At 32.6% G+C, this 27,711-nt stretch overlaps 2 protein-coding genes and 1 non-coding gene across 4 annotated transcripts; 1 reads left to right on the top strand and 2 right to left on the bottom strand.

Annotated features, from left to right (window-relative positions):
- Positions 1-2,241: 2,241 nt before the first annotated feature.
- Positions 2,242-2,314, bottom strand: TRNAV-UAC (transfer RNA valine (anticodon UAC)). Its single transcript has one exon. It is a non-coding gene; the product is annotated as a tRNA-Val (tRNA).
- A 4,306-nt stretch (positions 2,315-6,620) lies between these two features.
- LOC133792639 (peroxidase 60-like) lies at positions 6,621-11,666 on the bottom strand. Its single transcript, XM_062230546.1, has 4 exons — positions 11,433-11,666; positions 9,867-10,064; positions 8,897-9,056; positions 6,621-7,030 (listed from the first exon to the last, which is right to left on the bottom strand). The coding sequence occupies exons 1-4, from the start codon at positions 11,664-11,666 to the stop codon at positions 6,621-6,623; spliced, it is 1,002 nt and encodes a 333-aa protein (XP_062086530.1).
- An 11,525-nt stretch (positions 11,667-23,191) lies between these two features.
- Positions 23,192-27,211, top strand: LOC133789199 (G-type lectin S-receptor-like serine/threonine-protein kinase At4g27290). Of its 2 annotated transcripts, none has more exons than XM_062226964.1 (7): positions 23,192-24,606; positions 24,742-24,861; positions 25,491-25,618; positions 25,731-25,941; positions 26,038-26,275; positions 26,355-26,505; positions 26,595-27,211. In XM_062226964.1, the coding sequence occupies exons 1-7, from the start codon at positions 23,259-23,261 to the stop codon at positions 26,898-26,900; spliced, it is 2,502 nt and encodes an 833-aa protein (XP_062082948.1). In that variant the 5' UTR covers positions 23,192-23,258; the 3' UTR covers positions 26,901-27,211. The 2 variants fall into 2 exon arrangements, with proteins under 2 accessions (XP_062082948.1, XP_062082947.1); XM_062226963.1 differs by having other exon boundaries at positions 23,194-24,606; positions 24,727-24,861.
- The last annotated feature ends 500 nt before the right edge of the window (positions 27,212-27,711 follow it).

Raw genomic sequence — 27,711 nt, 5'->3', positions numbered from 1 at the left:
AAATACTTTGTAACCAAATACTCAGTACAGATCAATAATATTGACTAGTGGAGTTGAAGGATTTTAACCTTCGAACCACTTAAAAACCGTGTCTTGAGTCACCCCTTTCATCCCCTAAGATTATATATCTATTTCGGTTCACATTTAGCACTAATCCTTTTCTCTCATTCTCTTAATTACCTGTTGGCGAAGAACCGCGTCAACAATGGTAAAAATGGCACCTTTTCTGGATTTTGAATATAATAGAAGTGGGTTTCGTATTGAACAAGACTTTGGGCTTTAGAATAGAGTTTTAATGCACAAAAATCGATAATAACCCCTTTTTGGGTAACTGCTCATTTTTCTTAGAAAATCAGGATTACCCAAATCAGAAATTAAGTACCCACTTTTTGTGGATATAATTTTGATACTCCGAGCCTTTGTTGGTGCCTGATTATATCCACAAAAAGTGGGTGCCTAATTTTCAATTCAAGTAATTCTGATATTTTTTAGGAAAAATGAATCGTTGCCCAAAAATGGGGATATCATCAATTAAAGTGCATTAAAACCCTATTCTAAAACCCCTATTTCTTGCTCAACAAGTTATTCGTATCTAACCTATCTAAAACCCAGAAAAGATACCTTTTTTTTTTTTACCACATTTAGCCTATAAAAAACTCATTTTTATCCCTAAACATCTTAGAAAATGATCAAATACCGTCTTTTCCTATACATTTTCAAGAACAAAATCAAGAACAAATGTGAAAAGCTTTCACAAAGACATTATTGCAGGGGAGAAGTTGAGAAACTTACACGTTGGTAGTTGATGATAAAATTTGAGAGTGGATTGGTAATATTTGTGCAACGAAATTCTTGGGAACTCGTTTTTGAAAGGGGTTCGAGTAGGAAACTGGAGAATCTTTGAGATCTCTTTTCTTTTCTTTGCAGATAACATACAAGCTCTAGTTATGTTTCTGAAGTAAAAGTGATAAATGAATGGAAAATGAGGGTTTAAATAGGCTCAAACGATGATTTGCGCGTAAATCTGGGTCATCAAAGTAGATTAATATATGATCCAATGGACCACGTTCAATCTCGAAGACTGGCAGCAAAAAGAGGGAGTTGAAAAGACGTGTACAAAAGAAGGGTACTCAAGTACTCTCAGTATCTATTCTCACATTGACGCGTGTCCATACTCGAGTGTGGTAGGTGGACATGTTTCCCGAAAGTGAAGTTCAAAACTTTCCTTCTCACAGGGCTCGAAAAGACACTTATGAGGAGGCAAAATGTTACACTCAAATTTCGAAAATGAATTAGCATCCTTGAAATATAAGCACACAAGTGTAAAGATTGAAAGTAGTAAAAATATTTGGCATGAATACTTGTACAAATAATCAACAAGTTCTAAGGTGCCACGTCATTGGCCCTCGAGCATGAATTGTGAGCTCAAAAACAAAGGTTTCCTCCAAAAGGTAGTTTCGAAAGAATGATCAGATATAAGGAGGCGATGTTATTGGAGTGTTGAGCTTGAAGCAACAAGCAAGCTCGAAAGCGCGTTAAAGCAACACACATGAATGTAGTTATGAAATCCTATTCATGTGGGATTGGTTAATACCGTGTGTAAACAACATATATTTAAGAAATATTTATTTAAATAATACATTTAAATTGTATTTATCAATATTTATTTGTATTTTGAATTCAAATAAATTAGGTTGTAATTTCCCAGAATGAAGGGAAAAATATTTTGTAACTGGGTCTATACTTGTAAGATAGTCATTTGGATGACTGAAAACGTGGTCAACAATTTATTGTGTACTTTATTAGTGAAATATATTTTATTGGGTTTATACATTTTTAGACCATGTGTTTTGTTTTATTACCTGTTTGGACCCTGTGTTTTGACAAATTACTTTTTGGACCCTGTGTTTTTTAAAATAGTTCAAATAGACTCCTAAATCCGATTTTGATCAAAGTTTTTTGAACTAAAATCATAAATAATTCATCAAACTAACAACTCAGAACAAAAATATAGTGAGTTTGCTTAATCATAAATAATTCATCAAACTAACAACTCAGAACAAAAATATAGTGAGTTTGCTTAATAACTGTGTTGTTATATTTAATTTTTTGTTCATCAAAATCGGATTTAGGAGTCTATTTGAACTATTTTAAAAAACACAGGGTCCAAAAAATAATTTATCAAAATACAAAGTCCAAACAAGTAATAAATCAAAATATATAGTAATAAAAAACAATATATGTTGCTGCCCAGGATCGAACTGGGGACCTTTAGTGTGTAAGACTAACGTGATAACCACTACACCACAGCAACTGGATGGAATGAAAGAATGTTCTAGACAATTTATTACATTGTATCATTATTAATTTAAGCTCGAAAAAATGAGTTACTGTGTCCCTCGCTAGGTTCTGATTTTTTTTAAAATAAAAATAAAATTATGAGTTTATACTATTATATTTCTAAATTTTAGTTAAATATATTTCATATATATATAATCAAATATTTTAAAACAAACCCAACATACAACCAAATGATGATTACTTTCTACTATCAAACTAAATCTTAATATAGGCATCGTTTATCATATAATCTCATTCTTAAAACATACTAATTAACCACAACTAAATCTGAAACCAACACAATCCAATGACATCATCACTGTTAACCAATAATAAAAGGAAAAATTTATAGTAAAAATAAAATTATGAGAGCATTTCTCTTGTCAGGCCAAATACTAAGTACACAACTCATCTTTGTAGTGGTGTCTTATAGTAAGTTAGGGTGTGATTGGTATGTATTTTGGGTTCAATTTTATAGTTTTGAAAACTTAGAGTTTGTGGGTCCCATCAAAATAAGTGAATGGTAAGTTATTTTGTAAAATGGAATCCAAATCAATATTCAAACTTTACACTGCCAAATGAAAAACGAGAAAATATCGTTTTCTCTATTTTGTGAACTAAAGCCATTTTTCTCTTTTTAACTGCTCCACTCCACTCCCATCTACCTTTTTCTCTTCTGCCATTATCAACCTAAACTATCTCTAAAATTTGCTATGTTTTATGTATATATATTGTGAGATTTTTATTTATATAAGTTAAATGTGGGTTTTTGTGTTTATATATATATATATATGTTAAATTTAGAATTATGCAACAACTGCCCTTAAAGTATTTTATACAAGAGTTTTGACGTAGATTGATATTTGAAAGGGATAATATTTGAAAAGGATAGCATAATATAAATATATATGGCTATTTGGACATATAAAGACTTACAGTACATCATATAACAACAAGAAATGAGGATATATATATATATATAACAACAAAAAATGACAAGATAATAACACTGATTAATGAGTAAGATGCTGGGTATGTTTGGTTGGGTAGTTAGACTAATTTATATATATATATATATATATGTGGAAGACTTCTTAATGGTTACCACCCATAGATGGGTACTAACAATTATGATGATGTGGCAACATAGTATCTTGGTATAGCAAGTCATAGGTAAATATTTTTTTTCTACATTAATTTTGAATATAGTTATTATTTTTTTGTCATAATTAATGTTGTTTCTAACCAATGAGATAGCATAGCTATATTTAGAAATCGACATGCATTTGAAAAATGAAAAGTTTACAATATTATATTTTCATAATAAATACACATTTTTCATTAGGTAACCCATCCAAAAATTTGAAAAAATCAAAATTTATTTTTAGAATTATTAATTAACAACTATAAATATGGATCATTGATCTTAATCAAATTTTATTCATGTTGCTGATATAGCATACAAAATCTACCAATCACTTATTTTGTTTATGTTGTATTTTCAGATTTTCTACCAATCATATATTCTATTTTTTAAAACTAAAAAAACATTGAACCAATCACATTTTCAGAAACATGTTTTCAGTCACTAAATTCAGATTTTCATTTCAGAATCCACTTTTCAAAAATACAGTTTTCTAATCGCGAACCAATCAGACCCTTAGTTTTTCTTGTATTTCTTTTCTTCTTTTTAGATTGATCACTCGAGGACGAGTAATGACATAAGTTTGAGGGTATGATAACTCTATGATATAGAGTTATTTATTCTATTTTAAAACTTGATTTTATAATAAAAGAGTGATGAATTGAGTATTTAGTTATTGAATTTTTAGTTAATTTCATCTTTGTGTCTTGTGAAGTCTATCTTTAGAGTTGAATGTTGTATATAACTATTTTGGAATTGAATAATTAATTTGCTTTTATTTTATTTTTTTATGAAAAAAGAGCTTAAGCGAGCAATGAATACAAATGGAATTAAAAGATGATAAGAAAAAGTGGGGAAAAGCTGAAATATAGATTTGCTAAAAAACTTGCTGCACCATTTTGGAGCTACATGGACTATTACAGCTTAGTTGGAAAAAGTCATTTTAAGGTGACTTCGACAACCGGCGTGGGTTGAGAAAAGCGTCACATGTGCATACTTTTGTCCGAAAAGTAGTGGACCAAAAAGAAAAAGAATGAGAATAGGTCTTCTAATTTGGGAAAGGAATTTTACCTTAATTCTTATAAAAGAAAGGCAGTCACCATTTTAGAGAGAGAACCGTTATCCTAAAGCTGAAACTAGAGAGAGAAATACTAAAAAAGAGAATGAATATTCTTTATTTTTTACTTTTTGTATTTTTTTCTTTATTTTGTTTTTGATATACTTATGGATATATTTTATTTAGGTATTTTTGTGTTTTTGAGTACGTACTAATTTTCTTATAGCTAGAATATTAATGAATCTTAGATTATGGATTTAAATTGATGTTGTATGGATGTTTATGACATTTTTAATGTGTTTGTTCATTCAAGTGTATTAAATGATAATTACTCACCTTTGCTTTATCACCAATTGTATGTTGCCTGAATGATTCATGAATCATTATATCACAATGACTAACTGTGATTTGTAGATGGTATATAAATGTACTATTTACCTTGTATGACCCATTGGAAATTTGATGCTTAATTAGTGTTCTTAATTATAGATTTGCATAAAAATATGTCTAATTTAGTTTTGAGAGCTCATAGCATATAGATTTAGAAAAATCATATGTTAATTTCTAAATTTTCGGTCGACAAAGTTTAATTGTTAATGCAATCTTCTATGACATTATATTAAATTTACATTTTAGGAGGATTTAATAATTCTAGCTGATCATTATATTGCTCACTTTTGTTCTTTATTTTATTTACTTTTTTCTTAGTTTTTATCTTGATTCAAATCATACCCATTTGTTTTACCCAAATGGTTAAATATTGATTTTATCTAACTTATTGCAAATTCAATTTCAATCGAGATGATACTCAACTTATTATTATATTACTTATTATATATGTACACTTGCGTATAAAATTTAGAAATATAATACTCCATGTGTATTATATATTTTTCTAAATTTTAGTTAAATGCGTATCATGTATATAATCAAATATTTTAAAACAAACCCAACATACAACCAAAATATTCTATAAGACATAATAATAAATTAATAATAACATGATGATTACTTTCTACTATATGTGAAACTAAAGCTTAAGATAGGAATAGTTTATCATATAATTTCGTGGAAATTAGATCCTTACTCATTTTAAATGATCTACTTTAATTTTTACCCATTATTTTTAACTTTTATTTTAGTACCCAAATTTTCAATTAATGTACCCATTATACCCCTTCAATTACATGATTTTTTTTCCTCCTTAAACACACTACAATTAGAATGTATTTCCAATTTAACTATAATATGACACATATAATATACATTACAACAATACTTAGAATCATGTGCTCAAATAACGGTAATTTGAGAAATCTCATGATAATAATGGGTAAAGTTCAACTAAATACATTTAGTGTCTAATTTTAGTTAACTACTCTTAAAAATTGGTAGTTCTCAACTTTTCCCTATAATTTCATTCTTAAAAAATACTAATCACAACTAAATCTGAAACTAACACAATCCAATGTGGTATTATTAAAAGGCAAAATTTATAGCAAAAATAAAAATTAAGAGTACTTTAGCGGTATTATTAATTTGATGAAAAATAAAAGTTTATGAGAAAAATTGATGTACCACACATATATATTACAAGGGTAAAAGAAGAATAATTAACCATTTTAGGGGACACTTGAATAAACAAAATAAAACATGGGTTGAGGAATATTCATAGAAAAATAGTATTTGCACTATTATGAACCAAAACATTACAATAGTAAAGGAGAAAGTTACTATTTTTTGTTTTTTTGTTGTAACAAAAAATAATAAGAACAAAGACAGGACTCACAATAGAGATCACCAGCATAACTAGATTAAACTAATAAAGGGTCGAAAAAAATAACACTTTAAGTTAAAAGATATATATCAATTAAAAATATAATAATAAGGTCGATCGAGACATTAATTCAAACTTTCTTAGCTCGTGAAAGCAGCCTTTTCTCGTACAAGGATTTTGACAGATTTTTCATGCATACATAAACTAATCAAAACAATAATACAAAGAAATTAAAGCAACAAAATAATAATAATAATTAAGAATTGTTCTCTCTAACACAAAAGGATTATTATTATGGTCAATTAATTTGTTGCTCGACAAGATCTTCTAATCTCACCCTTAGTAGCATCAGTGATGACTCCAATTCGTCCCATCTTGACCATGGCCTCCCCAAATTTGTGGCGAAAGTCCACCAACCCCGTGGCTAGGGCAGACACAATATTCCTGGTCTGACCATCGTTGGCTAACTTCTGGTCAATCTCAAGAACACCTCTGTTCATCATAATCTGGTTGTAGAATGACTCGTCCATAACCATGGAACTCCCTGGAGTTTGGTCCAGGAAAGCACTGCTAAGGGAGCCTCGAGGGCATTGGAACCTCAGTTTTCTTACCAAGGATGGGTCCATGGTTGGGTCAGGCCTACTGCTGCCTTTGAAGTTGTATAGACGATCTTCGAAGAAGCCGCATTGTGCCACTCCCACTGTGTGACCACCTGCATGCACGCCCATCGAATTTAACATGTCAGAATATGCCTTGAATCTGTTTACCCCTTTCAGATAAGCCTTCACAGGTTATCTGAAATAAAACACCCTCTCATCTGCCTGTGGACGTAGCTAACACAATAATTGTTAGTGAACCACGTAATTTTGTGTGTTCTTGATTGTTGATTTTTGCTTTAATCTTTCTTGCGTTTGTTACAACATAACATATGTTAGGTCAATGATAATATGATTCTATAAAAATATGTTTTCTGTGACAGTCAATATCCCGTGATCCGTAGGGGGAAAGACCGAGTAAAGCTGTGCAATCCCACACCGCCTGGAGAAGGTTAAGTGTGATGATCCTAAAACTATGTAGGTATGGGACTACACAGTTGAAGATGGCTTAAATAGATTGATGATTACTACCTATGCCAACAAGATGCATATTCTTTTTGGTAGCCCATCACTTGAGAACTCCAAAGTTAAGTGTGCTGGACCTGGAGCAATCTGATGATAAGTGACCTCCTGGGAAGTTTTCCAAGCGTGCGAGTAAGGACAAAGCACACTGGAAAGACTCATGTTGGTTTGTAGGGCCAGTCATCATTCCAGGAAGCAGCCATAGTGACGTGGAACATTACATTTTCATTGAATAAAATTGTGGTGTAAAAATTAGTGATAAATGTGTGTAGACCCTGTTAGATCTATATGCATATGTATGGTTGGGGTTTTAGGAGAGCTATGGGGAACTGTGGTTTGCCATGGCACCCTAACTTTTTTTTTACATTTGTATTTTTGAATTTTTTTTTAGTATAAATGTATGTAAAAATGCATATTAACCCCTTTTGAAACTGAAGAAAATATAATACATATTGCCCATCTGTCAACGATTGAGGATAATGAAATAAAATAGAATAGAATGAAAAAAAAAAATATTCCATTTTTTTTTTGTAGTAAATTATAATAATAGAATATTACTCTAATGTAATGGTTTGTCTGCCATTTTGATTGAATGAATATTTCTTCCAAAAAGATATTTTTTTTTACTTGTTATTCCCTTATATTTCTACTTTTATTAATCTCAACTAAATGCATAAAATCTAATTTAGATCATTTCTAATACAATATGTAAATTTTGTGTCAAATTTGGCACAAAAATGAATCGTATCAGTGCTATATTTGACTCACCAATTGTGCTCTAATGCACAAGATGCAAATTAACTAAAAAAAATCAACAATTCATTTAATATTTATTGACAATATACAAAAAGTAGCCATTTTTTCATTTTTATTGTAAAAAAAGTAGTTATTAATTAATAAATTAATGATAATATAGTAAATAAAAAAGTGACAGTAATTGTTGTGCTAAATTTGACTCATACTATATCTTGTGCTAAATTTGGCACAATTTTTAGCATGTGACAAATTTAACATACTTTTTAGAACACCATTAAAGTGATAATTTTGCTAAAATTTACTAAATATAACAATACAACAACTTTTTGGCACTCTAATCGAAATGCTATTAGAAGTGTTTATAACTTTATATAGTTGTTTCATTTCTATATTTTATTTTAGCTATTTATCTATAAATTTGTACTGATATGTATTATTAAATTTTTTGTATTCTACCTCCTAATAATTTATACATTTTTATTAATATGTTATTTTTAATATTTATATATTTTGTATAATTAATATAATTTTGCAATACAAAATTTTGAAATCGCCACGCGGATAAAATCATGTTTATTCTTGCAATGATAGCAGAATAAATATTTGCACATACCTATTCAAACAATTTTTTTTTTAAAATCACTATAAAAATGTAAATCATGAAAAAAATGCATAATTATATACATATGTATATATGTACTCACCAAGAAGATAAACCATGTCATTAACACCAAGTCCTTTTTGCTTAAAGGCCTTAATAGAGTCTGATACTGAGACTGTAGGAGACGGTAGAATAACATTGGATGCCCTAGATTCTTTTCCATCCAATCTTCCTGTTTCTACACCATACTCTATTTCACCTCCCTGCATCAAACCCACAAAGTAATTATACATATATATATTCTGTAAATTTTCAGAAAATTTCTAATAATTTACAATACTGAAAATTAGATTCAAAACTAGTTGTTGTACGCGTGACTAATTTTTTTATGTGTGTGGAAAACAACATGTTTAAACCTAGTTTTCGGTACTGTAAATTATTCAGAATTTTATAAAAAATTTCAGGATGCTATAAATAATTATAAAATAAACGGTATCGTGCCGAAAACTATTAACGGGTCAGGAACACACGAGAGCCCTAGTAGTGGAGCTATTTTTAAAGCTCCTACAATAAAATTCCTTTCTATATATGAATAGAGATTATTAACTATATATATATATATATGAAATTTCTCATATAGGGGTTTCACTTTAAGCCCTACCAGTAAGACTCTCAGTATTCTCGACCTTTGAATAGTTTTCGGTACAATTTTTTGTATGACCGTGTATATTGTAGCTATTTAGAGTATCGGCGCGATTTTTAGAAAATTATAAATAGTTTACAGTACCGAAAAGTAGGTTCAAACATATTGTTGCATGCGTGACTAATTTTTTTTATGCGGGTGGAAAACAACATGTTTGAACCTAGTTTTCGGTATTGTAAACTATTCGGGATTTTCTGAAAATTTGTAGGAAGCTCTAAACAACTACAATATACACGATCATAAAAAAAAATTTGCACTGAAAACTATTTAAAAGTCGAGAACACTAAAAAGCTCCACAAATAAGACTTAAAGTGAAGCTTCTATAAAACAATTGTCCTCTATATATATATATATATATATATTTACTTACACTGGAGAAGAAAACAGCATCTCTGGTAGCCATGGTGATGATGTCAGCACAAGAGACAACTCGAGGACACTTAGTCTCCAAAATGCTCTTGATATCATCTATAACTTCATAACCCCTCACACTTAGATTTGCACCTGCTTTTTTCTCTGTGTCTCCCCCATCTCCATTTCTATCTAGTAGAATCGAAGCATCGCAACCCTTTTTATTTTATATAACCGAAACAAAATAATTAGTTAATTAATTAAAGATTGAATAATTTGATTCCAAGATTTAATAAAATAACATTTCAACAATTGATCATAGAGAGTCATACAAGACTTTGTTATCATAATTTAAAATAATAAATGGATCGAACATGATCTGAACTTCTTACACCTGGATACCACCAATAAATTATAAGCATCCGAGCAGGGTTGGCTAATTATATAGTGTTGTTATTAGGCAACTTAAAATCTCAACACTATTCGAGGCGGCTTCTCGGGATTGATTAACGATATTTCATGTTTTTCATAAAACTAAATTTTGTAGGGCTCGATATCAACACTACATGAGATAGCTCCTCACGATTGATTAACGCTATACTCCATATTTATTATAAAATTAAATTGTGTGAGTTCCGATACGCCTTCATATAGTGTTTTAGCATTTCTCAATAATATAAGACCTTAAAGTTTTTAAAATTAATAACACCTCAAATACTAAGAGGATGTTTGTTTTGAGTAGTTGAGTTGTCTTGAAAAGTGTAGAAAGACTTATAATAGAGGTAATATTAAACTCTTGTGTATAAAACGGTTAACTTTACCCTTAAAATACATGCAGGGTCCACACAAATTATTAAATTTACCTCTTTAAAATTTAAACCAAACATAAGAAGTGTTTTAGATTCTCATTCTCATATTTACTTTACCCCATACCAAACACCCCATAAGATATAAAATTTGAATTACTGATGTCCCAACCATAAGAAGAGCATATATAGAAAAAGACATCTATACCACTCTACACATGGTTTACAATATATAAGTATATATAGTTGGTATAGTGAGGCATGTATAATTATACTATTTTCTAAAACTTGGCTTCATATATTAGTTCCATATATTTTCAACAATTATAATTATATGAAAAAAAAATTTATAGGGGCTTTACCGGTGATGCTCTTAGTGTTCTCGACCCGTGAATAGTTTTCAGCGTGATTTTTTATGACCGTGTATATTGTAGCTATTTAGAGCATCCTGCAAATTTTAAGAAAATTCCGAATAATTTACAGTATCGAAAACTAAGTTCAAACATGTTGTTGCATGCGTGACTAATTTTTTTTATGCGCGTGGAAATCAACATGTTTGAACCTAGTTTTTGGTACTGTAAACTATTCAGAATTTTCAGAAAATTTGCAGAATGCTCTAAATAACTACAATATACACGGTCATAAAAAAATCGCGCCGAAAACTATTCACGGATTAAGAAATACCACCAATAAAGCTGGTTAGTGAAGCCTTTATAAAAGAATTATCCTATATTTATATATATATATATAAATAGTGTAAAAATGATTAAGAAAGGTACCTTAACAAAGCAATCGTGGAAGTGCATACGAAGAAGAGCAGCAACGATACTAGGGTCATCATTGAAAGCTTCAGCCATGGCGGATCTGACAGTGTGCTCAACATCGACCGATGATGTTACAGTCCGAGTTCTCGTCCACGAACCTGAGCTTTCCCTAGTAGTCTTTGTGCTCACGCATTTCTGGCTGTAAAACCCAGTCTTCAACGCACCATAGCACTCTCCACTCAACCCCATTACCACTATGGCTATGCCCAAATAAGCTCTAAGCATTGTTCTATTCATACTTAAAAAATATGTATATATATATACTCTAAAATACAGTACTTTAAGAAATAATGATATGATGAGTACGTTGTGGTTTTAGTTGGTTCCCTTTATATAGGTTGCATGAGAATTTATTATTATATGCTCATATAATTTTGGTATAGTTGTACAGACGTGGTTGTATTAATATATTGTACTCTGTACATAACAGTACTTGTACTGTATATATAGTGTTATATTTAGAAATTTCATGTGAAACTACATATGCTCTGTGTGTGTTTGTTTGACTTTTTTAAAGTCGAAATAGTGTAACTAATATATAACTGAGATAACCCATATGGTGTGCATGTGTATATATATATATATGTTTGTATATAATTTGAAGGCTGCTTTTGGTTTTTAATATGTGAAAATTATTGGTTAGGGCTAAATCGTGCCTGTTCAATAATGTTTTGATTATTATAATAAAAATCTATATATTGGACAATTTTTTTTTTTAGGGATTCATTTTAACTATTATCGGTGAGGCTGTTAGTGTTTTCAATCTTTAAATAGTTTTTAGCGTAATTTTTTTATAATCGTGTATATTGTAGCTATTTAGAGTATCAACACGATTTTTAGAAAATTCTAAATAATTTATAGTACCGAAAACTAAACTTAAACATGTTGTTGTATGCGTAACTAATTTTTTTATGCGCGTAGAATGCAACATGTTTGAATCTAGTTTTCGATACGGTAAATTATTCGACATTTTCTAAAAATTTGCTAAATGCTTTAAACAACTACAATACACCTAGAATAACCCACCGACAGACTTAAAGTGTGTCATATATATATATATATCCGACATTTTCGTAATTTCATGTTGTCCATACTTTTTTAAGATTTAACTAGATACAGAGCACATACGTACCTCCTAGCTTCCATAATATTTTTGGTATATATTTCTTTAATTTAATTTTTTTTTTCATTTTATCGAAAAAAGACAAGACAACAAAAAAAAAAACTTAAGTACTAGTATTTTGTAAAGTACATACAAAAAAAATTATATAAATTTTGCATTATAATCTATTTTTATAAACAATCATCCTGTCTAATGTATTCAACATCTTTTTCTATCTGAAAAGCTACTTTGAAAATAATTATCAAAAGAGTATTTTTTTTAAGAATATTAAAAAGCAAACTATTTCCACTAATTATAAGAAAATAAAAATCAAAGATGTACATATGAAATTAAGGGATTGGAAATGATAAATTATCACAAGTTTTACAATTGGAGTTAGTTATCACATAGAGGAAATATACACACATATCAGAACGTGGAGGTAAACGGTTACCATAAAGAACCCAGAAATATACACCCACACTAGAACGTGAAGGTAACCGGTTGCCATAAAGAACCCATAATTATACACATATCACGTTAAGGTAACCAGTTACCTATTGCAGATCTGAAGATAGAAAAAAAAAAACCCAGAAATATACATATATACCAGAACGTGGAGGTAACCGGTTACCATAAAGAACCCAGAAATATAAACACATATCAGATTGTTAAAGTAACCAGTTACCTATTGTTGACCTGCAGATAGAAAAAAAAGCATATCCAAAGAAAACAAACGAGTTTTGATCTGTAACTCAAGAAGAAGAAAATATATCTGTAATAATATGAGCAATTGTTTACCTAAACTTAAAAAAAAAATTCAAGTTAGTTCTAGATCTAAAAGAAAAGTTTAGACCTGGAAAAAAAATGATATGAAAATTGAAAAGAAGAGTAAGAATAGTTGGTCGGAGATGGAGGTCGCTGGAGATGACAAATATTGAAGCAAAACATGGTTGGAATTAATTTGATTTCTGGAGAAGAGGATCACGAATTTTCTTGTCGGAGGGGAGGTCGCGGCTGAAGTTGTGGTTTATCGGATCTTGAGATGGCACTGGAACTGGAACGAATTTGCACCGGAGCTGGAGGAGATTTGCGCCTGCCGGAGGTGGAGGGGATTTGCCGGCTGGGTTTTGCAAGAGAAGAGGGTTTGTGTGTGGGTTTCGAGAGAGAAAGTGGGTTTGAGTGATAGAAGAGTGGAATGCTAATTTACAATAGTATCCATGTTTGGCTGATGTATTTTTGTTTTAAATTTAGCTCTCATATTTAGTTAGCTAATAATTGTGTTTCCTATACTTTGTTTTTTCTCTTTAATAAATTCTCTTATACAAATTAGGAAAAGTATATAATCCCCATATTTTTACACAATAATAGCATAAAAGCCTTATTTTTGAAAAATTCCATATCACATAATAGCTTAACACCCATATTTAAGATTATTCCCCAAGAAAACTATAGAAAGTTGATATGAAATTGATGGTTGAATTATAAGAGTGTTTCAAATTAAAAAGTGGTGAGCACTTGGTCATCAATTGAGTGTGAGTTTGAATAATCTTGACATATAGTTTTAATTATATGGTGATTGGTTTAAAATTATATATAGTTGTCATTATTATTGTTTTATTTTGATATTTCTTTGAAATATGATATTTGAATTCAGATGAATTTGAATTGGTCACACAAAATAGTATTGACCTTTGAAAAAAATAGTAATGAGTTTTGTTGATGAGGTTTCGCCCTTCAAACATTCTGTACAATAATGTATTATTGGGCTATAATGAGAATAGTATATGGGCTTTAGTGTGAGCCTCTTAGAAGTGATTTTGGGCTTTGAGAATGTGCGACAGTGGCTGGTTTAAGTAGCTCGGCAGGCCTTGTAAGAGTCCATTGTGGAGTCGATTGTAGACAGAATAAATTTATTTATTTTTTTTAAAAGAGCATTTTTTTAAGTTTACATAATTTTTTCGCGGTAATTGAAAGTTTTTTTCTTAATATTTTAATTTTAAAAAATATATGATTTTTTATTACAAAAATAAGATTTTTTCTTTATTATAAATATATCGCCTCCTATATAATAAATATCTATTCAATATATATTGAAAATTGACTACATATATCCCATATATATATTAAGTCATTCTTCGTTATAACCATTACTTTTGCGGGTGTTTTTTAAATTATAATTTAATTTTTTTATATCATTGTACGTGATAATTTTATATAGTATGTATTTTATTAATTTTCACGTGATAATTTTATATAGTATGTATTTTATTAATTTTCATGAAATTTTGAATAATTTACATAGTAGAAATCAGAGTTTAAATAATTTACGTATAAAAAAATCAGACAAATATACAATTATTTATTTGAATTCTAATTTTGACTCTGTTATATTCGAAATTTTAAAAAATTAGCGTGGTAATGTTATAACTATGTACACCATCGTACAAAAAGATAAAATTATGTTATAATTTTTTCTGTAAAAAACAATCTTAGGAACTTGATCATCACTATCATCATCAATTACGAAATTAAGAAAAGGGTTCTTAATAATAAAAATCTATTACTATTCTTCACATCAATCAAGCGTGGGGTGCTAAAATATTTGGATTGGGCTTGGGCCTTTTTCGGCTTTTGGGTTTGCAATAATGACACTTTATTTGAGTTTAGGCCTCACTTTCGCTTCTTTCATATGGATTTTTATAAGGGAATTTTTAAAAAATATGGCATTTTAGCTCTCAATGTACAAAAATATGGAAGTTAAAATTTCTTTAATTTGTATGAAAAAATTTAATTAACAAAAACTTAATTTATGGGAAAACTAATCTCATATTGGAAATCAAAATTAATAAAAAAATCAGCAAAATTAGGGCACTGTAATAATTAACATAGCCAAAATTCTTTCAGCCAAGTCACATATCCTCTTTCATTTTACCATAACCGTCTGATTTGCTAGAAGCTCTCCTCCATGATCTCCTAGAAAGCTTCATGGGTGAGATCAGGCGCGTACCGGAGAAAGAACAAGAACGACGGCTCCGATTCTGTAAACGACAAGAAGTATAGAAACCCATTTGGCGAGGCCGAGGACAAAGGGAATTATTTGGGGATAGAACTAAAGAGGGCGAGACTGCAGAGAGCGAATCCATGGCGACTAGCGGTGTTATGCTAGAATCCAATGAATATGGAGCTATGAGAATTATTTCAAATATTTTTTGGGTCTTTATGTAATTTTTTCGAACAGTTGGCTTGGTCGGCGTGGTAGAAAAAATGGATAGAAAAAGTTCTCTGCATAAACGGCTGCTTAACTTAAGTTGGTGACACAAAAAAACTGGAAAGAAGGTTGAAGAAGGAAAATTGGCTTTTTGTGATTCTCTGTGAATCTTTGGATATTTTCTGCCTCCTGTTCGCGGGTCTGGGTAACTGAATTAGACGAGTCAATTCGAATGCCCATATTTTTATTTTATTTTTTTGTATTTATTCATTAGGAAAATTAAGTAACGACTGGAATGCCATTGTAATGATCCAATAGAACTTGAGTCAGATCTGTTTTTTTTCTATCTTCAGATCTGTGATAACTGGTTACCTTTTGTTTGTATATTTTAGGAAGTAACTGGTTACCTTCACATACACGAGATCCCAAAAGTTTGTAAACAAAAGATAGTTACATCAAACATTACAAAAATAGCTGACCTAAGCGGCAAAATCGAACTAATGTTCTACGTTCCTCAAAATACCTTGACTGTGATGGTCAAGCAGGCCGAATATGTACGTGCCACTCCAAAGCTCTCCAACTCATGGCTGGTTACCCTTAGCTTGCCCTTACCTGCACCATAGAGCACCTGTGTGTCGATGCCCAACAAGAGAAACCCCAGAATACATAATAATAATCCAATTATTCATAAGCAATAAACATATGCTTCACAGACGATAAGTGCATTCATTCCAATTGTATACATCATAAACATGTTTCACAATTACAAGTATATTTATTTCAATCATATGAATCATTCACACGACCCAGGAAAAACAACATCGCCAAGTGAGTGGGGATAGCACTCTCTAAATGAACTCACTCTCACGGCCTACGTTATACACGCTTGTCGATGGCCTGCGTTACACGTGCTTACTGACCGACCCCACGTTCATTCACGATGGCCGAATATAGTTCATATCGATCCTCCACAGATAATTCAATGCTAATATGCATAGCAACTAATTAGCTCTATGTGCATATGCCAGTTTTCTTACCTCAAGTCCTGGATGATGATAAAGCGACCTCGAGTGTGATCCTTTTTCCCGAACCTCACGGAACTCCTAGTCACAACATAAATGGCACACTTATTAGGAACTAAGTCTCAATCACGGGTTTTAAAACTAAACCGTAACTCTCGGGACTTCCCATTCCATTAAATTGGGTAATGGAATCGTCCCTCCTCCGAGTCCCCAAAGTGAGTTCCCAAATCCCTAAACAAAAGCACCCTAAAACCGCATTAGCGTCGCGGTACTATTAGTGGTGTTAGGCATAGTCAAATGTTTCAAATATCACACCTATTAACCTAATTAGATAATGGTTACCAAATTCGTTCTCAAATTATGAGAGATTAGCTTGGAGGTTGCAATTTGTGGATAAAAATGATGAGGTTTCCTCATTATTAGGGCTCCTGAGTAAAAAAGTGGGATATTAGGGGATGTTAGTACAATTAGTGGAACTATGCATAGTCAATTGCTCTAAATATCATAACTAGTAACCTAATTAGTGGAGGTTACCAAGTTAGTTCTCAAGTTATGATTTATTAGCTCAGAGGTTGCAAGTTGTGAGTATAAATGATGTAGTTCTCTTCATTAGAAGGGATGTTGAGTGAGTAAATGAGATATTGGAGATATAAGTAACACTAGACACATTCCAAATCTTTCAAATATCACACCTAGTAACCTAATTAGTGAATGGTTACCAAATTAACTATCAAATTGTGAGACATTTGCTTGAAAGTTGCAAATTGTGAGTACAAATGATGTGGTTTCCATGTTATTAGTGCTCTCGAGTAATTAAATGGGATATTAGGGGATATTAGTACTTTTAGTGATACCAGACATAGTCAAATTATTTCAAATGTCACACCTAGTAACCTTATTAGTGAATGGTTACTAAATTAGTTCTCAAATTATGGTAAATTAGCTTTAGATTGCAAATTGTAGTACAAATTATGTGCCTCCCTTCATTCGTAGGGTTGTTGGGCGAGTAAATGGGGTATTAAGGATGTTAGTACCATAAGTAACACTAAACACGACCAAAATATTCCATATATCACACCTAGTAGCATAATTACTAAATGGTTACCAAATTAGTTCTCAATTTATGAGAGATTACTAAATGATATATCAAAATATTACATATATCACACCTAGTAGCATAATTCCATCCTCAGATGCTCTAAGTATTTATTATGATCAGTGTGCAAAATTCTACACCCGAGAAATGTACTACAAAGTGGAGTCGAAAATCAAAAGAGAAAATGTGTATTTCATCAGCAGCTATGAAGATCATGCAAATCACACTATCTTTAATGTTGGAAATTTTAGAGACGGTCAAACGAGATATAAGGTCACTCGTACTCTTGGAACAAACAATTTCGAATGCAGTTGCTTATTCTACGAGACTAACGGTTACCCATTTCAAAGGTTGCAAATTGTAGTACAAATGATGTGGTTCACTGCATTAGTAGGGTTGTTGGGCGAGTAAATGGGGTATTAAGGATGTTAGTACCATAAGTAACACTAAATACTATCAAAATACTCCATATATCAAACCTAGTAACATAATTACTAAACGGTTACCAAATTAGTTCTCAATTTACGAGAGATTAGCATCCGAGCGAGTCCAGCGCCTGACTCTTGGCTCGAACACGTGACTCGGTGAATCGAAACGAGTCCAACTCTTGTGTAATCACCCTAACGAGTGCCTTGGTCACCCGTAATGATTTGCATGGAAGCCAGTGCACCCAAAAGAGCGCCGAAAGGGTGATGATCACACTAATGCGTGACTCGGTGCATCCGAACGAGTCCAGCGCCAGAATCTAAAACTAGCAAGTTGAAGGTGCCCTTACTTGCTGCCAACTCCCTTCCTAGAATTCTTCTCACCCTTGAATCCACCACCAAGGATCACAACTTCAATAGCCTAAGGTGTGACTAAAACCCCAAGAGAAAGGAACCAAGTGAATAAGAGAGAGAGAGAGATAACGTGTATTAGGGAGGGGAACTCAGAATATGTGTAACGACCCAAATTCACTAATAAGGCTTAAGGGCCTTGATTAGTGTGCCAGGAGGGCATGATGAGAATTATGTGTGATGATTATGACTAAGATGCATGATTATGATTTTAAGCATGTTATATGACTATGTGAATTATATTATGTGATAATTATGATGTGTGAATCGTACCACGTGGGTGCTGTGATACTAGTGTGATGCACGTGCCGAGACGGTCCTAGAAAGCTAGATAGTGGTAACTGGTAATTTGGTAACTTGTGTAACTATTAGTAACTATAGAGAGTAACAAGTTTTATGGGGAAAGTGGTAGAATTGCAAAGCTGGTGAAAAGACAAGTGTACCCTTGAGGTTTAGTTAGAAAATGATATTTGAGGAAGGTTAAAAAGGTCTTTTGGCAGTAATATAGAGTCTTTGGCCGAGGGAAAAAGATATGTACGATTTATTTTTGCTAAGTAAAGTTGAAGTTAAGTCTTGGAAGGCTAGAAAGGTCAAGAAGGAAAGGGAGAATCAAGAACCTAAGAGGCAAGGTGGGAGAGGAACTGAACTGAGTTCCTTGAGGCTAAAGAAGGGCTTAAGGGGGTGGAATCAAGCATATATCAAGGTTTATACTGAGGTAAGGGATTGGTCTCTGTTTTGTTAAGTTCTGAATTTGGTTTTTGAAAGAATTAAGAGATAGCCATGGTTTTTCTTGTATGGAGTTCAGCTGGTTTGTTAAGGTGGAATTCAGCTCAAGCTTGGATTGGAGGAAGCTCAGGTCGAATTTCGGTTTGAGGTAAGGGTATTAAGTATGTTTGCAATTTCATAGCTGCTATGGTTTAAAGATTTAGGGGCCTGGTTTGTACTTTTCTCAAGTTTCAGCTTAGGTGTTAGAGTTTGAATTTAGGTATGAATTCTGTGGGTGATTGTGTAGTTAAGCTGGGTTATAGTGTTTATAAGTTGTTGGTTGGTCTATGTGGGGTTTCAAATGAGTTTTGGGGCTTGGGTATGAAGTTGGGGTGAGTTGGAGTGAGTTAGGCTGGGGAAAAACGCGAAGGAAAAACCCAGAATTCTGGGCTGCGAAGGCGTGCCGCGGCACGGGTTTTGTGTGCCGCGGCTTGGAGTCTCTGACTGGTGGGTGCCGCGGCACAAGGCTAATTTCAGGGTGTCACATTTGGCAATTTTTGGCCTTTGCCCCGGGGGTTCGGGGGATGTCTCCGGGGTGTTGTTCTAGGGTTTTGGGGGTTCCGAGAGTGTAGATTAGGTTCCGGGAAGGTAGTCTTGGATTGGTTAATGACAAAGAATATTATTTTTGTGTTGTGATTAGGACTTTGGAAAGGCTCGGGGTAGAGGACCGTGCTCGCGGCTTCGTGGCATCGGAAACCAGTGAATTGAAAGGTAAGAAAGCTACACCTGAGTATGTGGTTAGGTTGGGACTAAGTGTTCCCTATGTTGGTATGTATTGTTATGTGAGTGTGATTAACCATGTGGTCACGATGGGACTAAGTGTTCCCAATATTTGTATATCATGTCGTGAGATGGTGTTATTACGCCATGGGACATGCGATTACCAGCCTAAGGGTGTCGGAATCAATATTTGCGCATTGAGGCGCAGCTCGGCCACTGGGAGCTAAGGCAGCTTATTTATCACTGAGCTTGGTTAAGCTGGCCAGAGTCAGTGAATATTACACTGGGGGCGGCCCTATTGAGCCGAAGACAGTGTGCTAATTAGAGGGTGCGACTAAGGGCGCCAACCCTGAATGTTATTTGATGGGTATGACAATCTATTGGTTATGAACGTGAATATTGTGCTATGAATATAGTTAATTGACTGTCTGAATGACAACTGTTATTGCTGATTGGATAAATGTATGAAATGTTGAATTCTCGGTTGAGCATTGTGAAATATTTGTTAAGTGTTGCTGATCTTACTATGTTATCATGCTTTCTTGCTGGGCCTTGGCTCACGGGTGCTACGTGGTGCAGGTTAAGGCAAGGGCAGGCTGGACCAAGCCCGAGGTGGAGAGCTCCAAGGTGAAATGTACATAGCTAGCTGTTCGATCACCACGATCGAGGAGTGGACCAGGACAGGGACTACCTAACTGCTCGTTTTTGCCTTAGTATGGCCAGTCAATGTATTTAAACTTTGTAACTTTTGTAAATGGTTTTTAAACTGTCGTTTTTGGGATCCCATGTAGATAAACAATGCTTAGTAATGAAAATATAACTTTTGAGACCAAAACGCTTTTAACCCTAGTTCCTCCACTGTTTCAGTAACACGATTTTACTTAAATAACTTGATTAGCCAGTCTGGCACCTTATAAACACACAGTGTAACGGTCTTGGCTATCCAGGGCGTTACAATATGACTCAGCCTTGGTTCAACTATCTACTACATAGCCAAAAGACCTATTTACCCCTTACTATAAGCTTATCCTCAAAGCTCACTCAAGGGTATTTTAGTCTTTTTCCCAAAATTTCCACTAACCTCAAATTATGCTTAAGGTTCCCAATTAAATCCATTGAGCCCAAAACTCATTGGTAGTGAAATTAGTGACACTACACAAAGTCAAGTGTTCCCAACATCACACCTAGTAAATAATTGCCAAATTAATTTTCAAATAGTATGAGACTAGCTTGGAGGATGCAAAGTGAAAGTAAAAAGGATGTGGTTTCCTCATTGGTAAGGCTCTCTAAGAACTAAGTGAGATATTAGGAGATGTTAGTACTATTAGTAACACTAGACATATATAGTCAAATATTCCCAATAGCACACCTAGTAACCTAATTAGTGGATGATTACCAAATTAGTTCTAAATTTGTGAGAGATTTACTTGTAGGTTGCGATTTATGAGTTTAAACGATGTTGTTTCCTCATTAGTAAGGTTCTTGAGTGGTTGAATGAAATATTAAGGCCGGTCATGAAGATGCAATTGCGCCCAATTACCACTTATTTTTACTCATTTTTTTTTTATTCATAACAATGCACACTTAGGAAAATAGTGGTATTTTATCCATTTAGTTTTACCACACCACTACTTAAATGAATTGGTCAACATAGGTGTAAGTGACATGATATTTAAAATAAATATAACTTAATAAATTTAGGGACCTAACTTAATATTTGTAACATTCTTAAGTTAGCGAAATGTCATGTTAGGCATATTAAGTGTAAAAATTATAATTTTTAGTATTTTTCCAAAATATAGTTATTAACTCAAGAATTTCACTTTCTAATTTATTCCTACCAATATTAATGAAATTTTAATGCCCAAAAATAGTTTGCCCTAATATATAATCCTTAAATACTTGAATATATATTTTTTAATTATTGAATTTACGAATTAAATTAAAAAAAATTACGAAAAAGCATGAAGAAATAGTTAACAAACGTCTTACCAAGTCAAAAAATCAATCAACCATTTATATGTCACGTATTCTAGTAACCAAAACGAATAGTCAAAATAATGTGAAACCTGATGCAACAATTGTGTAAAACAATTTAAACATTTGTGTGATGTCATGTAATTATTGTGCAATACTAATCTAAGTTGCTAAATATTCATGCATAGTAAGACAATTGAAATTACATTTTAAGCCTTTCAAAATATAATAAAATATCAAATATGCAACATGTAATGACATATTTAACCATTTTTCAAACTAATTATTTAATAAAAAAAAACTCCAACCGGTTGGTAAAACCGGTTATCACAAGTTTTGCTTAAATTTATTACTTTAATGTTGTGGGCCATGAAGCTATATATAATTTTCAAGCAGGTACATTCAGTTGTACTATTAAGTAGAGTATTTAGTTTTATTAATTGAAAATGACAGGCGTGAGTCGTTCGGCTATAGTACAAAGCGGGTCCAAATCGGTGGCCATATGCATTATATATATATATATATTTCCATCATCAAATGTCCAAAAAGTCAAACCGGTCCATGTATTTTTCAACAAAGTGACTAGAAATTTTCCACAACCAAGTTACGTGGAAACTAGCCCCAATACCATTAGGTCTCTTAACATCCCATCCAAGTATGTATTTGGTTCTTTGTTTCCTTAATGTATTTGGTTATTCAACAAGGCTGGCCCGAATGTGGATTTGGTCAACCTGCACATTGCGTACTCAATTATACTTGTGCACTTTTCTTCATGTCGAATTCCATCATCAACAGTATAACAGTAGGTGTATATTTTGATAAAGTTAACTAAATATTCACCATTACCATATTGAGTCAAATGTGGGGTTAAGAGCGTTCAATAACCACATGCATTTTTCCATGCCTGAGTCTGACTATGATTTTACAAGAAGATTCCTGAAAAGTACCCCCAATATTATCATGAGCTTGAAAATAATGGAGTTAATTCCAATGCCGTGTCTCCTAAGTTATATCATTACAATGTTCGATTAAATGGTAACTTTGGCATCGTCATGAGCTTGAAAATAATGGAGTTCCTTTCTTTTATGGTTACCCTTGTTGTTTTGAGACTTTCTCTATGTAGAACAACGTTAGCTGTGCTTGCTACCATTAGACCTTCAGAATTTATGAGAGATAGCACAACTTTGGTATCTAGAGAAGGACTTTTTGAACTGGGATTCTTTTCTCGAGGCAGTTCAAAGAATCATTATCTGGGAATTTGGTATAAGAACATCTCAGTTCAAACTGTTGTTTGGGTGGCAAACAGGTGTGAACCGATCAGCGATTCATCTGGCTCATTGACTATAGACGACACAGGAAATCTTGTGCTTTATGGACAGAATAAGAGGGTCGTTTGGTCTACGAAATCAACGAAACAAGCCCGGGAACCACTGGTTCAGCTCTTGGATAATGGTAACTTGGTTTTGAGAGATGAGAAAGATGAAAATACAGAGAACTATTTGTGGGAAAGTTTTGATTATCCTACTGATACGAACCTGCCCGGAATGAAATTTGGATGGGACTTGAGGAGAGGTCTCAATAGGCGTTTATCAGCATGGAAGAGTTGGGATGACCCCTGTGATGGAGATTTGACTCATGGGATGGAGCTTGATGAACGACACCACACATACCCTCAACTAATTATGCGTAAAGGGTCTGCAAAATTTTATCGAGCTGGGTCATGGAATGGCATAAGTTTCGGCGAAAATCCTGATACGGGGAGGGCAAACGCACTTTTCGAGTACGGGTTTGTGTACAACGATGATGAAGTTTACTATGTTTACGAGCTCAAAGGTAAGTCAGTGATCTCAAAACTGGTCAAGAACGAAAAGTCAGTGATCTCAAGAGTGGTCATGAACCAAACAAGAAGTGTTTTACAGCTCTTGGTATGGATAGAATCAAAGAAAATTTGGGAGACCAATAGCTCAGTTCCAAAAGATGAGTGTGATGTTTATGGCATATGTGGAGCTAATTCAGTATGTGTCACAACAAATAATCCAGTTTGCCAATGTCTAAAACGTTTTAAGCCTCACAATCAAGAAAATTGGAAGGAGATGTCCTGGTCAGAAGGGTGTGTGAGGAACAATCCTTTGAGCTGCCATGATAAGGAGAAAGATGGGTTCATTAGATTTTCTAACTTGAAAGTGCCTGATACTGAATATACTTGGGTGAATAAGAGTATGGATCTAGAGGAATGCAGGGTTAAATGCTTGAGCAATTGCTCTTGTATGGCTTATACAAACTTAGATATCAGGGAAAAAGGCAGTGGCTGCGTGCTCTGGTTTGGAGATCTTTTTGACATAAGAGAATATCAGTTGGGAGGACAAGATCTATATATTCGAATGTCGGCTTCTGAAATAGGTAAACTGCAGCTTGAAAAATTTAGATCCATATAAAGTAAGTTCAAGTGTATTCTGTTTTGGTTATAACTAGTATGTTCTGCATGGATTTTCTAATATTTGCTTTTCTCTGCTCCAAAAGTTAATCATGAAAAAGCAAGAACTGATCGTAAGGTCAAGATGGAGAGAGCATTGATAATTACAGCTATCATCGTCGGATTAGTTGGTGGCATGTTTCTAGTTGGCTTTTACATTCGCAGGAGGAGATACTCTTATGGTAATAGTCTCTACCCTTTACTTCATTCTTTCCATTTTTTTTATGAAACTGAATAGAAATCGACATGTTTTTATTACTAACAAATGCCCTTTTGGTATAAAATTTAAATGCATAAGAAACTGAATAGAACTTGAAGAAAATACTAAGTTGGAACACAAATACAGAGTAGATCACTTTACACAGAACAATAGTATTGTTCTTGCGAATATATATATAATCTGACATGAGACATGATTTCTATGGATTGGATAGGAAATTTGTAATATATATATATATTTTGGGGGAAAATATTTCAATTAACAGATATATAAAATATGTGAGTTAATGGGAATGCAGCTCAATGGCTTTGCCTATAACCATTTCTTAGATGTTTTCTGTTGGTTGTTATATTCAACTCTTGAACATTGTAACACTGGTTTTAATTTACTTTCCAAATATAGTATTAATTAGAAGTAATATTTGGAGACATTTCTAGTAGCACAACACACCAAGATATGTATAAAAAAATTAAAATGGCATATTTCTAGAACCATTTATCTTGCTATGTTTGATTGTCCTACATCTTGTATGATCTGTTTTTCATTTGTTTTTTAGGCTTTAATCTTCATGGCCACTTTGTAATTTTTCAGAGACAAACGAAAGCCAAAATGATGACTTGGAGCTTCCATTATTTGACCTACATACAATAGATACTGCTACTAATTATTTTTTAGAGAATAATAAACTTGGAGAGGGTGGTTTTGGACCTGTGTACAAAGTAAGTTCTCATTTACCTACTTCACAACATTCTCTATTCTTTCTACCAGATATAGATATAGGTAATTAAATATTGAAATAAGTAAATAATTACTTCCATTGTGATACATTAGGGTACGCTGGAAGGAGGCCAAGAAATTGCTGTGAAGAGGCTATCAATGTCTTCTGGACAAGGAGTCGATGAGTTCAAAAATGAAATTAAGTTAATTGCTAAGCTTCAACATCGAAATCTTGTAAAGATATTTGGTTATTGCATTGATAGGGAAATGAAACTATTGATTTATGAGTACATGTCCAACAAAAGCCTTGACTATTTCATTTTTGGTAATATTCTTTTTCCCCTTTTTTTAATACATGTGATGTTTTATACATGTAATTTGCCAATTTTGTTCTAATAGAAGTATAAGCCAACATTTGTAGATGAAAGGAAGCGCAATTTATTAGAATGGCCTACGCGCTTCCAGATTATATGTGGAATTGCTAAGGGGCTTCTCTATCTTCATCATGATTCTAGATTGAGAATTATACATCGAGATCTCAAAGCTAGTAATATTTTACTTGATGAGGACATGAATCCCAAAATTTCCGACTTTGGCTTGGCTAGATCTTTTGGTGGAGACCAAATAGAAGGAAACACAAACAAAATAGTTGGAACTTAGTAAGTCATCTTTGAAATCCTTTTACTTTCTTTAATATAAATCTATTGTATACTAATAAATAATGTTATGCGAATGTAGTGGTTATTTGGCTCCAGAATATGCTTCCAATGGCTTATTCTCAACAAAATCTGACGTATTTAGTTTTGGCACATTGATGCTTGAAATCGTAAGTGGAAAGAAAAGTAGAGGCCTATACGATGAAGATAGCATTCTTAACCTCACTGGATTGGTAAGTATTTAGATAGCATACTTAACCTAATTGGATTGGTAAGTATTAAGTTTTTTCTTTTTTATTTATATTTTTATAATATTTGTTAGGCATGGACTTTGATGAAAGAACGCAACACATTTATGTTTATTGATAAGTGCTTGTTAAGAGATCCAAACGACAACATGGAAGAAGCATTGCGTTGCATCCACATTGGTCTCTTGTGTGTGCAACAAAAACCTATTGATAGGCCTAATATGTCTTCTGTTATTCTAATGTTGAGCGGTGAGAAAGTGTTGCCTCAACCCAAACCACCAGCCTATTTCACCAACACAGATTTGTGGGAGGGATATCATTCCCCCTTTTCTAAGACACCATCATGCAATACAAGCATAACAGCTGTCGAGGCGCGATGATAATTCATACAACAAATCGGAGTTTATCATGTAAATTTTTAGAATTTGAATTATTACAATTTCTATTTATTTCGTTCAAAAATGCAATGATGATTGGTATTAGTAATCTACATGTAGTATATATGAATCTATGCCAGAAAAGAATGTGCTATTCATGACAATAAAAGTGATTCTTGAATCTTTTCTTGATTATAATAAGCCATTATTAGACTTATTTCCTTGTAGTGAGGCAAGAGTATGATGAGAAACTTATACATACTGTCAATATCAAATTGTACTGTCTTATTTTGAAGTGTTGAAATAATTTCTAAGTGATGTGTATTACAACATCATGTACAGAAGGATATAATGGCCTCAGCTGAAATCATGAATATATATTTCTTTAATATAACCAAGAAATTGTGCTGTCTTATGGCTCGTTTAGTGTGCAGATTGGAGTAGACTACTCTAGAATATTGATTAGGATTTATGATAAAACACCTATTAAGATTATCTATAATAGACGAAAGAGTGGTAATTTCTGTTTCTTGGGTTGACTAGAATGAGGAATGAGACTGTATTTTGGGAACTTTTGAGGAAATAATATTCTGGTTGTTGTGGGGCACATAAGAGAAAGTGGCTTTGAGGGAAGTGGAGTATGCACTATGAAGTTGGATATTGGAAAATGGGAGTCATACTTACACTCCAAATTAATATTAAAGCACTCATTTTAATATTAAAAAATTATTACATATATATGTGAAAAAGTCAGTTATCGACAAACCAACTAAACCCTTTTTAGTTAATATGATTAAGCTTGTTTTAATTATAA

Source organism: Humulus lupulus, chromosome 7 (genome assembly GCF_963169125.1).
Source record: "Humulus lupulus chromosome 7, drHumLupu1.1, whole genome shotgun sequence".
NCBI lineage: Eukaryota > Viridiplantae > Streptophyta > Magnoliopsida > Rosales > Cannabaceae > Humulus > Humulus lupulus.
The sequence above is the reverse complement of the archived record's forward strand: the minus strand, read 5'-3'. Positions and strand labels throughout refer to the sequence as shown.

Bases quoted from the DNA above. Each gene is read 5' to 3' on its own strand.
- LOC133789199 (XM_062226963.1), top strand. From the start codon at position 23,259: ATGAGCTTGAAAATAATGGAGTTCCTTTCTTTTATGGTTACCCTTGTT. The intron at 24,607-24,726 runs GTAAACTGCAGC...CTGCTCCAAAAG, and splicing joins AATGTCGGCTTCTGAAATAG to TTAATCATGAAAAAGCAAGA. The intron at 25,942-26,037 runs GTAATATTCTTT...CAACATTTGTAG, and splicing joins CCTTGACTATTTCATTTTTG to ATGAAAGGAAGCGCAATTTA.
- LOC133792639 (XM_062230546.1), bottom strand. From the start codon at position 11,666: ATGGGGTTGAGTGGAGAGTGCTATGGTGCGTTGAAGACTGGGTTTTAC. The intron at 9,057-9,866 runs GTAAGTAAATAT...GGTTTGATGCAG, and splicing joins ATGCTGTTTTCTTCTCCAGT to GGAGGTGAAATAGAGTATGG. The intron at 7,031-8,896 runs GTGAGTACATAT...GCGTGCATGCAG, and splicing joins TGACATGGTTTATCTTCTTG to GTGGTCACACAGTGGGAGTG.